Source organism: Pristiophorus japonicus, chromosome 21, assembly GCF_044704955.1.
Source record: "Pristiophorus japonicus isolate sPriJap1 chromosome 21, sPriJap1.hap1, whole genome shotgun sequence".
NCBI classification, from domain to species: domain Eukaryota; kingdom Metazoa; phylum Chordata; class Chondrichthyes; family Pristiophoridae; genus Pristiophorus; species Pristiophorus japonicus.
The window spans coordinates 92,262,568-92,277,857 of NC_091997.1; the positions used below are offsets into that span (position 1 = coordinate 92,262,568).

General features: G+C 49.7%; 1 protein-coding gene across 3 annotated transcripts in view; it reads left to right on the top strand.

Moving 5' to 3' along the window:
* Window positions 1-15,290, top strand: part of usp3 (ubiquitin specific peptidase 3) — a 171,326-nt gene that overhangs the window by 79,884 nt on the left and 76,152 nt on the right. For all 3 annotated transcript variants that reach the window (XM_070865223.1, XM_070865221.1, XM_070865222.1), the window contains exon 14: window positions 3,285-3,352. In XM_070865223.1, coding sequence (XP_070721324.1) covers window positions 3,285-3,352 — 68 coding nt within the window. The remainder of the gene's footprint in view (window positions 1-3,284; window positions 3,353-15,290) is intronic.

Genomic DNA, 15,290 nt, shown 5'->3' on the forward strand with positions numbered 1-15,290 from the left:
GAAATGAATTAGCATGATTAGATAGCTGTGTGCTTGCGTGTCATGTGATTACAGGCAGGCCCTCACCCAGTCTTTCCGCACATACCGCCAATAGAGATAGTCTGTAGAAACAAGTGTACCTTGAAGAAGAGTATTTTTGGAGGGGCTGGGGTGGGGAGCAAAGAGAAGCACTTGAATCCAAAATGTTCTCTAAATCAGTCTAAGGGACGAAATCCTGGCTTTAAGGGAAAGCAGCTGGCTGAGAGCTGGGTTAATCTTCTGCTGTCCTTCATGATGGTGAGTGGAGATTGCCCTTCATCCTCTGTGGATCGCAGCACTGCACTGCAGTACCAACGTCTACTTCAGATTGAGAGTACCCCCTCCCAACTGCTTCATTTTCTTGTGTATCTGGAGTCTTGAGTAAGATGACAGATGGACCCAGTGACCTGGACTTAGGCGAATAAATATAATTGCGGAGAAGCTAAAGGTCTTTCCAAATATATTCCAGTTCTGTGTTTTAAATGAGAACTAGATTTTACTGTTTTATTGCCTAACTAATACAAGCGTGTAGTTTTTTAAATTTTAAAATAACTTTTCATTAAAGCAAAATATACTGAGAGTTTCCAGTGGATTTATAAGTTTAACCACAAATAGGATTTTCAAAGCTCCTGTTGACTTTTCCTTTATGTTTGATTTAAGTAGCTACTGATCTTAAAAGAAAGCAAGTTCTGATAGAGCATGCCCTGTCTGAGATCAATTTCAGTTTATACTCCCCCCTCCCCAAATGGTGGGAAATGCAAACTTTTTTCTCAATCCGATATCTTACGGTATTACCATAATAGGAGAAAGAACTCCCAGCTTGTGAAAATGGATCGACTGTAAAATGGTGAGAAGGGAAGCTAGTGCCCTGTGTGTCCACAATTACTGGCTGAACATGCGATGGGGCGGTATAAAATTCAACCTCAGCATCCTTTAGAAGCCCTTGAGGCATTTTGGAGTGTTCAGATCTTTTCACATTTTTTAATTATAACTTGGCGGATATTAAGGCAATCTGAGATGATGGGGATAGTGCAGGAAAGTAGAGTTGAGGTAGAAGATCACGTATAATCTCACTGAATGGCGGAGCAGGCTCGAGGGGCCGAGTGGCCTACTCCTGTTTCTATTTCACATTTTTATGATCTCCCATGCTATTACTCACAGACAAGAATAATATTTTTGCTATACTATTTGTAGTTGATAACACACATTTATATTTAATTGCTCTTCCGTTGTCAACTTGTTTATATATCTCTTACAATCATAACTGAAGAAAATGTTGAATCCTCCACCCCACCCAATTTATGCTCTCTTTATGACTTTTTTTTTTTAAAAGGGAATTTTTTTGTAAGCCAAGAGGTCAGTTGAAGCGGCCTGTGATGTCACGGGATTATGACGTCATTCCACGTTGCAATTACCCAGTTACCAGGGAACAATAAGCAGCGGCTATCATGGATCCATTTTTCAGTTGCATTGTTCCCGCAGACCAATCACAGTGCTTGAATAATAGGCCAGAGGTTACTGTGGAAACTTGGCATGTAATTAACTGCGAACAAAATATAATCCCACACCACCAGACTCCTTTAGCAGCATTGGTCCAGCTCTTAACCAACTGTTTCATCATCATTAACTGCACTATCACTCAGTTGGAACGGTCAAATGGTCACTATTGGCAGGGATCCAACATCAATGGTTTTAAAAATAAAAATATATTTATAAAAGCTACTGAAGTCAACAAAAACGATATAAGCCCGATTAGTATTCAAAGCTGGCAAGGTGGCTAGTAACAGTAATGGAGCGAAGAGAAAGGTGGGAATGGGTCGGGTAGGGTTACAGGGTTGAGGAACTGGTTCTTGGCCCACAGTTTCTTTTCTCCTTTCCCCGTCCCCCTACCTTCCCCAGTGCAGTGCTGTCAGATCCCAGGACTCAGCTCCCTCCGTGCCCCACCCCACCATGGTGCTGTGACAGCCCAGGAACCCCCCTCCCCTCCCCACTTTCTTCACTTGTTGCTAATCCCCAGGGTCCAGCCTACGGTGCCCCACCACGTTGCTGTGAAATTGAAACCTGCAGCCTGACCAAAGTCCTTTGTTGCTAAACCCCATAATCCCCTCCCACTCCCTCCAGTGATGCTAAATGCCAATATGGACCTTGAATCTACTGCATTTTGCGATGACCTTGTTTTTAAAAACCCACAGCAGCAAGATCACTCAAATGGCAATAAAAGACGGGGTAATTCGTTTTGTTGGTGTTGGCTGAGTAAAGAATGTTAGCCAGGACACCAGAAAAGCGGTCTCCTCTGCATTGGGGAGACCAACCGCAGTTTGGGTGATCCCTTTGCGGAACACCTCCGTTCAGTCCGTAAGCTTCCGGTCGCCTGTCACTCTAATTATCCACTCCACTCCTACTCTGACCTCTCAATCCTGAGCGTCCTGCACTGTTCCAACGCAAGCTCGAGGAACAGCACCTCATCTTTCGATAAGGCACTTTACAGCCTTCTGGACTCGACATCGAGTTCAACAATTTCAGACCAGAACCTCTGTCCCTATTTTTTCAGGTGGCAGCTGTTTATTATTCTGCCAGACCCATTTGCACCATTTAATCACTCATGCCTTCCACTTTATCACTGTTCTTTCCTTCACCCTGGCTCTACACCTGCTTAAAACCTGTTACATCTCTAACTTTTCCAGTTCTGACAAAGGGTCTCAGACCTGAGACGTTAACTGTTTCTACCTCCACGGATGCTGCCTGGCCTGCTGAGTGCTTCCAGCATTTTCTGTTTTCTGTTTCAGATTCCAGCATCCACAGTATTTTGTTAGTGTACCAGGAACGCTTCCTGCTCTTCTCTAAATAGTGTCAGGAGAGCCACCTCAGCAGGCATGGTTTACCATCATTCAACCAATGCAATGCTCCTTCATTGTTCCACTGAAGTACCAGCCTAAAGTATGTGCTCAAGTCCTTCGAGCTTGTGATTCAGCAGTGAGTGTGATACCACTGATCTGTACTGATGCTTCCACCAACGTTCTCCCTCCATAACAACTTCCTGAGTAAGAAGGATCAACCAGCTTATCTTGTGCACCCACATATCCTAGCAGCTGGTTTAAAGCTAGAATTAGCCTTGGGGAGACTTATGTGGCAAATCAGCTGGAAGTGTACCTCTCGGGTGGGCCTAGAGAGAGAGCACCAATTTTAAAATGCAATGGAGCGAAAAATACAGTAAAATGTGACTGCTGTAATAAAGACCTCTGCACTTTGTTTTTACCCCACTCTAGCCTGAGAACAGTGGCCCAGAATGTTGCCTGTATGACCTTGCAGCTGTGGTGGTGCATCATGGTTCAGGGTGAGCACTTATGTTTTTCATTGTCTCTGAAATCTGAGGTTTCGAATGGTGGGCATGTGTAATATTTAATGCTTTTCACAGTGTACTGTAGTAAATACTTTTTTCTAAGATTTAAATGATGTGACAACTACATTACATTAGTACTGGAGTCTCGCCAAAGGATCCAATCCACTACCAAGAGTGCAGATTTTTGTTTTATTTAGACAGTGAGCACTGATCTAATTGGGGTGCTAGCCTGGTGATTGTGGGGAGCAGAATTGATTGCATAGTTGATCCTGAATCAGCCTTGGATTTATTTCTGTATCTCTATTAACCATCACCCCCTCAACAGCCAGACTCAGCAACTTGATTAAACCCTTAATGACTTAAGGAATCCCCATTTAACACCAGAACAGGAGTAGGCCATGCAGCCCACGAGCCTGTTGCACCATTCTCACTTATAGGATGACTTGCTTCCATGGTAAAAAAGGACGAGTTCACAGGTGTTACTATGAAGGACCTGAACTACATCCTGAAGGGTGGAAGATGCCTGTGTGTGGATTTTTTTTACGTGTGGTGGCCATTGCACACCAGCTACCACACGGGCTTGACAGAGCTGTGTCTTGGTCCAGTGACAAGGATTCTGTGACCTAGAAACCCCAAAAAATTGAAATGGGCAAAAGGTCATTAATAGTTTTAATAATTACATTTTCTAAGTGATCCTGATTCTATACTTTCCAGCAATCATTGAAGATTTTTTTTAAACTGATGGTGTAAAAAGCTTTTTATTTAATTTATTTAAAAGATTGTATTTTTTATTTAATGATTATTGTAAAGATAGCAGTACCTTTAAAGCTCGTTCTTCTATTTTAAGTTCAGACCAGGCGCCCTGTTTTTAAAAATTGAATGTGTGCTTCTGGATGTCTGCCAATGTAAATGTGTTCATACATGAGCGAAATGAGTGACCTTTGTTCTTTTCCTGTTCTAATGTGACTTGCTGTGGATTGTTTGATTCGCTTTGTTTTCAGGAATAGTCCTGCACTAACTAATCATTATAGGCAGTCCCTCGGAATCCACTCTAAAAGTGAGTTCTCAGGTGGCTGTACAGTTCAATACGGGAATTACAGTCTCTGTCACAGGTGGGACAGACAGTGGTTGAGGGAAAGGTGGGTGGGACTGGTTTGCCGCACGCTCCTTCCGCTGCCTTCGCTTGGTTTCTGCATTCTCTCGGCAATGAGACTCGAGGTGCTCAGCGCCCTCCCGGATGCACTTCCTCCACTTAGGGCGGTCTTTGGTCAGGGACTCCCAGGTGTCAGTGGGGATGTTGCACTTTATCAAGGAGGCTTTGAGGGTGTCCTTGTAACGTTTCCTCTGCCCACCTGGGGATTGCCTGCCGTGTAGGAGTTCCGAGAAGAGTGCTTGCTTTGGGAGTCTTGTGTCGGGCATGTGGACAATGTGGCCCGCCCAACGTGCAGAACTACTAGTCAGTCCAGGACTATTTATATTTATAGTTAGTACAGGTCCAACACTGCCTCCAGTGCGCCAGCGCAGCCTTCAGTTGTCTGAGGAAGAGTGTGTTCGAAGATCAGGCCCTCAAATCTGGCACCAAGCTTATGGTCTACAGAGCTGTAGTGATACCCGCTGGTCGAGTGTGGTCAGTGCTTCGATGCTGGGAATGTTAGCCTGATCGAGAACACTGACGGTGCGTCTATCCTCCCAGGGGATTTACAGGATCTTGCGGAGGCATCGTTGGTGGTATTTCTCCAGCGATTTGAGGTGTCTACTGTATATGGCCCACGTCTCTGAGCCATACACTGGGCGGATATCACTACAGCTCTGTAGACCATAAGCTTGGTGCCAGATTTGAGGACCTGATCTTCGAACACACTCTTCCTCAGGCAACCGAAGGCTGCGCTGGCGCACTGTAAGCGGTGTTGGACCTGTACTAACTATAAATATAAATAGTCCTGGACTGACTAATTGTCCTGCTCAACTGTCCCTCTGGGATTGTGGTAAAGTATTCATTTTGCACCTCTAGTTGCGGGTTTGTCAGAAATGGACTTGTAAGAGTGCAACCAAATTCCCCTTTGTTGCTGCAAAACTGGTGAGTACCTGGCTTCCTCTCTCTGCCCCTGGGCAAATGTATTCCTCGTGCTGACCAGTTCACGGCACAGCAGGTGTCAGAGTGCTGACCCACTCGTTTCACCAGGGGGTAACTGGAAATGACAGAAGGTGGTGAGATCCAAAAGGCTGGGAAATCTCAGACCCTTCATACTGCTTTAAGCTGTTGTGCTCTAGTCATTTAACTCCTTAACTTTTGTAACCTGAGGACATAGTGGCAAACCCAATAAACTGCACTTTTAGAGCCAGAGCTTTCCAGAAGAGATGGTTTACAATTGAAAATAAATGTCACTCAGCGACATTTTTAAATGTCCCTGGTTATTGCTGCTCAGAGTTTAAATGTGGAAATCTCTTATAATGATGCTTGTATTCAGGAGAGCAGTAATACATTTAGTTATCATGTTACTGGAGCGCAATAAATAAAATAACTTCAAATGGACCTTTTGCAGTTTTGTTTGAAAATAAGTTTGGAATTGCGAGTTGGAAGTTAGATGGGAAAAGATACTGTCATTGGATGAGATGTACTCTGAATGGTCTCGGACTAGTTAAGGGCCGTTGAAAGAAATCTTGCGATGTTACTTGACACTTGTGTCCAGTCACTGTGGATATCAGCAAAGCAAATAGAATGCTGCATTGTATTTCTAGATCAGTAGAGTACAGGGCTGAGGTTGTACAGCGCTGAAATGGTTCTGGTTCCAAGAGACTGGGGAAACATTCAAACCCTAGCGTCGGTACAGACAAGAGCCATGAGGCTTATCCCCAGTGAATGAGGAATGACTGGAGAACCTTGGTCTCTTTAGGGGAGATCCACCAGAGGTATGCAAGATGTTAAATGGTATAGAAAAGGTAAATGAGGAGGAATGTTTCAGGTAACAGGAGGGATAGATTCAAACTTGAGATGCAAATTTAGAACAGATGTTCTTGACTAATGGTGATCAGGACTTCTGATAGTGGAAGCTAATACCTTGGAGACATTTAAGGAAGACTTGGATACAGTGGGGTGACTGGAGGTTTTTCTAGTTTGATGACTAAGGTGGGCCGAATGATCTTCCTCAGCGTGTTCATCTTGCGGTGTGGTGCTTTAGTGATGTTAATCCTTTGGGGATCTTAAAGACTAAATCCAGGAGGTTTGCAAAAAGAATTGCCGAATGGAATGATACATTAACAGACTAGTGATAAACTTGCCGTTGTTCTACTTAATGTAAAAGTGATTTAGCTTAAAACAGTGAAGTGTAAGAAAAGCTCCAGCTTTTAGCACCACATTTAAGCCAAGTATGTCACTTGAGTCTTTATTTTTGGTGCAAGTTTGATCATTCGTCATTATTTGCACATGAGCCAGTCATCCTGGTTTAAATGAAATTGCAGAACTCTCATAACTATTTATCGTGCTAGAAAGGTTTTGGAAGTAGAATTAAGCAGCAGTTGCCGCTCTAGACTATAGTTGGAGGCAAGTGAGAAATACTAAACCAGGCGGCAGTGATGCAACATACTGTACCATAACACAAAGGGGTTAGGGACAGACGCAGTTCTGATAGCGCAGTGGGATTAGGAACAGACGCAGTTCTGATAGCGCAGTGGGATTAGGGACAGGCGCAGTTCTGATAGCGCAGTGGGATTAGGGACAGACGCAGTTCTGATAGCGCAGTGGGATTAGGGACAGACGCAGTTCTGATAGCGCAGTGGGATTAGGGACAGACGCAGTTCTGATAGCGCAGTGGGATTAGGGACAGACGCAGTTCTGATAGCGCAGTGGGATTAGGGACAGACGCAGTCCTGATAGCGCAATGGGGTTAGGAGACAGGCGCAGTTCAGATAGCGCAGTGAGATTAGGGACAGGCACAGTTCTGATAGCGCAGTGGGATTAGGAACAAACGCAGTCCTGATAGCGCAGTGGGGTTAGGAGACAGGCGCAGTTCTGATAGCGCAGTGGGATTAGGGATAGCCGCAGTTCTGATAGCGCAGTGGGATTAGGAACAGACGCAGTCCTGATAGCGCAGTGGGATTAGGGACAGACACAGTTCTGATAGCGCAGTGGGATTAGGGACAGGCGCTGTTCTGAATGGTGACAGATTAGGAAAAGGGAAGGTGCAACGAGACCTGGGTGTCATGGTACATCAGTCATTGAAGGTTGGCATGCAGGTACAGCAGGCGGTTAAGAAAGCAAATGGCATGTTGGCCTTCATAGCGAGGGAATTTGAATACAGGGGCAGGGAGGTGTTGCTACAGTTGTACAGGGCCTTGGTGAGGCCACACCTGGAGTATTGTGTACAGTTTTGGTCTCCTAACTTGAGGAAGGACATTCTTGCTATTGAGGGAGTGCAGCGAAGGTTCACCAGACTGATTCCCGGGATGGCGGGACTGACCTATCAAGAAAGATTGGATCAATTGGGCTTGTATTCACTGGAGTTCAGAAGAATGAGAGGGGACCTCATAGAAACGTTTAAAATTCTGACGGGTTTAGACAGGTTAGATGCAGAAAGAATGTTCCCAATGTTGGGGAAGTCCAGAACCAGGGGTCACAGTCTGAGGATAAGGGGTAAGCCATTTAGGACCGAGATGAGGAGAAACTTCTTCACCCAGAGAGTGGTGAACCTGTGGAATTCTCTACCACAGAAAGTAGTTGAGGCCAATTCACTAAATATATTCAAAAGGGAGTTAGATGAAGTCCTTACTACTCGGGGGATCAAGGGTTATGGCGAGAAAGCAGGAAGGGGGTACTGAAGTTTCATGTTCAGCCATGAACTCATTGAATGGCGGTGCAGGCTAGAAGGGCTGAATGGCCTGCTCCTGCACCTATTTTCTATGTTTCTATGTTTCTATGATAGCGCAGTGGGATTAGGAGACAGGCATAGTGGGGTTAGGAGACAGGCGCAGTTCTGATAGCACACTGGGATTAGGGACAGGCGCAGTTCTGACAGCGCAGTGGGATTAGGAGACATTCGCAGTTCTGATAGCGCAGTGCGATTAGGGACAGGCGCAGTTCTGATAGCGCAGTGGGATTAGGGACAGGTGCAGTTCTGATAGTGCAGTGGGATTAGGGACAGGTGCAGTTCTGATAGCGCAGCGGGATTAGGGATAGGTGCAGTTCTGATAGCGCAGCGGGATTAGGGACAGGCGCAGTTCTGATAGCGCAGTGGGATTAAGAGACAGGCGCAGTGGGGTTAGGAGACGGGCGCAGTTCTGATAGCGCAGTGGGATTAGGGACAGGCGCAGTTCTGATAGCGCAGTGGGATTATCAGAACTGCGCCTGTCCCTAATCCCGCTGCGCTATCAGAACTGCACCTGTCCCTAATCCCACTGCGCTATCAGAACTGCGCCTGTCCCTAATCGCACTGCGCTATCAGAACTGCGCCCGTCTCCTAACCCCACTGCGCCTGTCTCTTAATCCCACTGCGCTAAGAGACAGGCGCAGTGGGGTTAGGAGACGGGCGCAGTTCTGATAGCACACTGGGATTAGGGACAGGCGCAGTGGGTTATAGAAGACAGGCGAAGTTCTGATAGCGCAGTGGGATTAGTGACGGGCAAAGTTCTGATAGCGCAGTGGGATTAGGGACAGGCGAAGTTCTGATAGCGCAGTGGGGTTAGGAGACAGGAGCAGTGGGGTAAGGAGACAGGCGCAGTTCTGATAGCACACTGGGATTAGGGACAGGCGCAGTTCTGAGCGCAGTGGGATTAGAGACAGGCGCAGTTCTGATAGCGCAGTGGGATTAGGGACAGGCGCAGTTCTGATAGCACACTGGGATTAAGAGACAGGCGCAGTGGGGTTAGGAGACTGGCGCAGTTCTGATAGCACACTGGGATTAGGGACAGGCGCAGTGGGTTATAGAAGACAGGCGAAGTTCTGATAGCGCAGTGGGATTAGTGACGGGCAAAGTTCTGATAGCGCAGTGGGATTAGGGACAGGCGAAGTTCTGATAGCGCAGTGGGGTTAGGAGACAGGCGCAGTGGGGTTAGGAGACAGGCGCAGTTCTGATAGCACACTGGGATTAGGGACAGGCGCAGTTCTGATAGCGCAGTGGGATTAGGGACAGGCGAAGTTCTGATCGCGCAGTGGTATTAGGAGACAGGCGCAGTGGGGTTAGGAGACAGGCGCAGTTCTGATAGCGCAGTGAGATTAGGAACAAATGCAGTCCTGATAGCGCAGTGGGGTTAGGAGACAGGTGCAGTTCTGATACCGCAGTGGGATTAGGAGACAGGCGCAGTGGGATTAGGGACAGGCGCAGTCCTGATAGCGCAGTGGGATTAGGAACAGACGCAGTCCTGATAGCGCAGTGGGATTAGGGACAGGCGAAGTTCTGATAGCGCAGTGGGGTTAGGGACAGGCGAAGTTCTGATCGCACAGTGGTATTAGGAGACTGGCGCAGTGGGATTAGGGACATGCGCAGTTCTGATAGCGCAGTGGGATTAGGAACAGACGCAGTCCTGATAGCGCAGTGGGATTAGGGACAGGCGAAGTTCTGATAGCGCAGTGGGGTTAGGAGACAGGCGCAGTGGGATAAGGAGACAGGCGCAGTTCTGATAGCACAGTGGGATTAGGGACAGGCACAGTTCTGATAGCGCAGTGGGGTTAGGAGACAGGTGCAGTTCTGATAGCGCAGTGGGATTAGGGACAGGCGAAGTTCTGATAGCGCAGTGAGATTCGGGACAGGCGCAGTGGGATTAGGAGACGGGTGCAGTTCTGATAGCGCAGTGGGATTAGGGACAGGCGCAGTTCTGATAGCGCAGTGCGATTAGGGACGGGCGCTGTTCTGATAGCGCAGTGGGGTTAGGAGACAGGCGCAGTGGGGTTAGGAGACAGGCGCAGTGGGGTAAGGAGACAGGCGCAGTTCTGATAGCACAGTGGGATTAGGGACGGGCGCTGTTCTGATAGCGCAGTGGGGTTAGGAGACAGGCGCAGTGGGGTAAGGAGACAGGCGCAGTTCTGATAGCACACTGGGATTAGGGACAGGCGCAGTTCTGATAGCGCAGTGGGGTTAGGAGACAGGCGCAGTGGAATTAGGAGACAGGCGCAGTGGGATTAGGAGACGGGCGCAGTTCTGATAGCGCAGTGCGATTAGGGACAGGCGCAGTTCTGATAGCGCAGTGAGATTAGGGACAGGCGCAGTTCTGATAGCGCAGTGAGATTAAGAGACATGTGCAGTGGGGTTAGGAGACAGGCGCAGTGGGTTATAGAAGACAGGCGAAGTTCTGATAGCGAAGTGGGATTAGTGACCGGCAAAGTTCTGATAGCGCAGTGGGATTAGGGACAGGCGAAGTTCTGATAGCGCAGTGGGGTTAGGAGACAGGCGCAGTGGGGTAAGGAGACAGGCGCAGTTCTGATAGCACACTGGGATTAGGAACAGACGCAGTCCTGATAGCGCAGTGGGATTAGGGACAGGCGAAGTTCTGATAGCGCAGTGGGGTTAGGGACAGGCGAAGTTCTGATCGCACAGTGGTATTAGGAGACTGGCGCAGTGGGATTAGGGACATGCGCAGTTCTGATAGCGCAGTGGGATTAGGAACAGACGCAGTCCTGATAGCGCAGTGGGATTAGGGACAGGCGAAGTTCTGATAGCGCAGTGGGGTTAGGAGACAGGCGCAGTGGGGTAAGGAGACAGGCGCAGTTCTGATAGCACAGTGGGATTAGGGACAGGCACAGTTCTGATAGCGCAGTGAGATTAGGGACAGGCGCAGTGGGATTAGGGACAGGCACAGTTCTGATAGCGCAGTGGGGTTAGGGACAGGCGAAGTTCTGATAGCGCAGTGAGATTAGGGACAGGCGCAGTGGGATTAGGAGACGGGTGCAGTTCTGATAGCGCAGTGGGATTAGGGACAGGCGCAGTTCTGATAGCGCAGTGCAATTAGGGACGGGCGCTGTTCTGATAGCGCAGTGGGGTTAGGAGACAGGCGCAGTGGGGTAAGGAGACAGGCGCAGTTCTGATAGCGCAGTGGGATTAGTGACAGGCAAAGTTCTGATAGCACAGTGAGATTAGGGACAGGCGCAGTGGGATTAGGAGACGGGCGCAGTTCTGATAGCGCAGTGGGATTAGGAGACAGGCGCAGTTCTGATAGCGCAGTGGGGTTAGGAGACAGGTGCAGTTCTGATAGCGCAGTGGGGTTAGGAGACAGGCGCAGTGGGGTAAGGAGAAAGGCGCAGTTCTGATAGCGCAGTGCGATTCGGGACAGGTGCAGTTCTGATAGCGCAGCGGGATTAGGGACAGGCGCAGTTCTGATAGTGCAGTGGGATTAGGGACAGGCGCAGTTCTGATAACACACTGGGATTAAGAGACAGGCGCAGTGGGGTTAGGAGACGGGCGCAGTTCTGATAGCACACTGGGATTAGGGACAGGCGCAGTGGGTTATAGAAGACAGGCGAAGTTCTGATAGCGCAGTGGGATTAGTGACGGGCAAAGTTCTGATAGCGCAGTGGGATTAGGGACAGACGCAGTTCTGATAGCGCAGTGGGATTAGGGACAGGCGAAGTTCTGATCGCGCAGTGGGATTAGGAGACAGGCGAAGTTCTGATAGCGCAGTGGGATCAGGGACAGACGCAGTTCTGATCGCGCAGTGGTATTAGGAGACAGGCGCAGTGGGGTTAGGAGACAGGCGCGGTTCTGATAGCGCAGTGAGATTAGGAACAAATGCAGTCCTGATAGCGCAGTGGGGTTAGGAGACAGGTGCAGTTCTGATACCGCAGTGGGATTACGAGACAGGCGCAGTGGGATTAGGGACAGGCGCAGTTCTGATAGCGCAGTGGGATTAGGAACAGATGCAGTCCTGATAGCGCAGTGGGATTAGGGACAGGCGAAGTTCTGATAGCGCAGTGGGGTTCGGAGACAGGCGCAGTGGGGTAAGGAGACAGGCGCAGTTCTGACAGCACACTGGGATTAGGGACAGGCGCAGTTCTGATAGCGCAGTGGGATTAGGAGACAGGCGCAGTTCTGATAGCACAGTGGGATTAGGGACAGTCGCAGTTCTGATAACGCAGTGGGATTAGGGACGGGCGCTGTTCTGATAGCGCAGTGGGGTTAGGAGACAGGCGCAGTGGGGTAAGGAGACAGGCGCGGTTCTGATAGCACAGTGAGATTAGGGACAGGCGCAGTGGGATTAGGAGACGGGCGCAGTTCTGATAGCGCAGTGGGATTAGGGACAGGCGAAGTTCTGATAGCGCAGTGGGGTTAGGAGACAGGCGCAGTGGGGTAAGGAGACAGGCGCAGTTCTGACAGCAGACTGGGATTAGGGACAGGCGCAGTTCAGATAGCGCAGTGGGATTAGGAGACAGGCGCAGTTCTGATAGCACAGTGGGATTAGGGACAGGCGAAGTTCTGATAGCGCAGTGGGGTTAGGAGACAGGCGCAGTGGGGTAAGGAGACAGGCGCAGTTGTGATAGCACACTGGGATTAGGGACAGGCGCAGTTCTGATAGCGCACTGGGATTAGGAGACAGGCGCAGTGGGATCAGGGACAGACGCAGTTCTGATAGCGCAGTGGGATTAGGGACAGGCGCAGTTCTGATAGCGCAGTGCGATTAGGGACAGGCGAATTTCTGATCGCGCAGTGGGATTAGGAGACAGGCGAAGTTCTGATAGCGCAGTGGGGTAAGGAGACAGGCGCAGTTCTGATAGCGCAGTGGGATTAGGGACAGACGCAGTTCTGATAACGCAGCGGGATTAGGGACAGGTGCAGTTCTGATAGCGCAGTGGGATTAGGGACAGGCGCAGTTCTGATAGCGCAGTGGGATTAGGGACAGGCGCAGTTCTGATAGCGCAGTGAGATTAGGGACAGGCGCAGTGGGATTAGGAGACGGGCGCAGTTCTGATAGCGCAGTGAGATTAGGGACAGGCGCAGTTCTGATAGTGCAGCGTGATTAGGGACAGGCGCAGTTCTGATAGCGCAGTGAGATTAAGAGACAGGTGCAGTGAGATTAGGGACAGGCGCAGTGGGATTAGGAGACGGGCGCAGTTCTGATAGCGCAGTGAGATTAGGGACAGGCGCAGTTCTGATAGTGCAGCGTGATTAGGGACAGGCGCAGTTCTGATAGCGCAGTGAGATTAAGAGACAGGTGCAGTGGGGTTAGGAGACAGGTGCAGTGGGTTATAGAAGACAGGCGAAGTTCTGATAGCGAAGTGGGATTAGTGACAGGCAAAGTTCTGATAGCGCAGTGGGATTAGGGACAGGCGAAGTTCTGATAGCGCAGTGAGATTAAGAGACAGGTGCAGTGGGGTTAGGAGACAGGCGCAGTGGGTTATAGAAGACAGGCGAAGTTCTGATAGCGAAGTGGGATTAGTGACAGGCAAAGTTCTGATAGCGCAGTGGGATTAGGGACAGGCAAAGTTCTGATAGCGCAGTGGGGTTAGGAGACAGGCACAGTGGGGTAAGGAGACAGGCGCAGTTCTGATAGCACACTGGGATTAGGGACAGGCGCAGTTCTGATAGCGCACTGGGATTAGGAGACAGGCGCAGTTCTGATAACGCAGTGGGATCAGGGACAGACGCAGTTCTGATAGCGCAGTGGGATTAGGGACAGGCGCAGTTCTGATAGCGCAGTGGGATTAGGAGACAAGCGAAGTTCTGATAGCGCAGTGGGGTAAGGAGACAGGCGCAGTTCTGATAGCACAGTGGGATTAGGAGACAGGCGAAGTTCTGATAGCGCAGTGGGATTAGGGACGGGCGCAGTTCTGATAGCACAGTGGGATTAGGGACAGGCACAGTTCTGATAGCGCAGTGGGATTAGGAGACAGGCGCAGTGGGGTAAGGAGATAGGCGCACTTCTGACAGCACACTGGGATTAGGGACAGGCGCAGTTCTGGTAGCGCAGTGCGGTTAGGAGACAGGCGCAGTGGGATTAGGAGACATGCACAGTGGGATTAGGGACAGGTGCAGTTCTGATAGCGCAGTGAGATTAGGGACAGGCGCAGTTCTGATAGCACAGTGGGATTAGGGACAGGCACAGTTCTGATAGCGCAGTGGGATTAGGAGACAGGCGCAGTGGGGTAAGGAGATAGGCGCACTTCTGACAGCACACTGGGATTAGGGACAGGCGCAGTTCTGGTAGCGCAGTGCGGTTAGGAGACAGGCGCAGTGGGATTAGGAGACATGCACAGTGGGATTAGGGACAGGTGCAGTTCTGATAGCGCAGTGAGATTAGGGACAGGCGCAGTTCTGATAACGCAGTGGGATTAGGGACGGGTGCTGTTCTGATAGCGCAGTGGAATTAGAACACAGGCGCAGTTCTGATAGCGCAGTGGGATTAGGGACGGGCGCAGTTTTGATAGCGCAGTAAGATTAGGGACAGGCGCAGTTCTGATCGCGCAGTGGGATTAGGAGACAGGCGTAGTGAGATTAGAAGACAGGCGCAGTTCTGATAGCGCAGTGGGATTAGGGACGGGCGCAGTTTTGATAGCGCAGTAAGATTAGGGACAGGCGCAGTTCTGATCGCGCAGTGGGATTAGGAGACAGGCGTAGTGAGATTAGAAGACAGGCGCAGTTCTGATCGCGCAGTGAGATTAGGAGACAGGCGAAGTTCTGATAGCGCAGTGGGATTAGGGACAGGCAAAGTTCTGATAGCGCAGTGAGATTAGGGACGGGCGCAGTTCTGATAGCGCAGTGGGATTAGGGACAGGTGCAGTTCTGATAGCGCAGTGAGATTAGGGACCGGCGCAGTTCTGATAGCGCAGTGGGATTAGGGACAGGTGCAGTTCTGATAGCACAGTGGGATTAGGGACAGGCACAGTTCTGATAGCGCAGTGGGATTAGGAGACAGGCGCAGTGGGGTAAGGAGATAGGCGCACTTCTGACAGCACACTGGGATTAGGGACAGGCGCAGTTCTGGTAGCGCAGTGCGGTTAGGAGACAGGCGC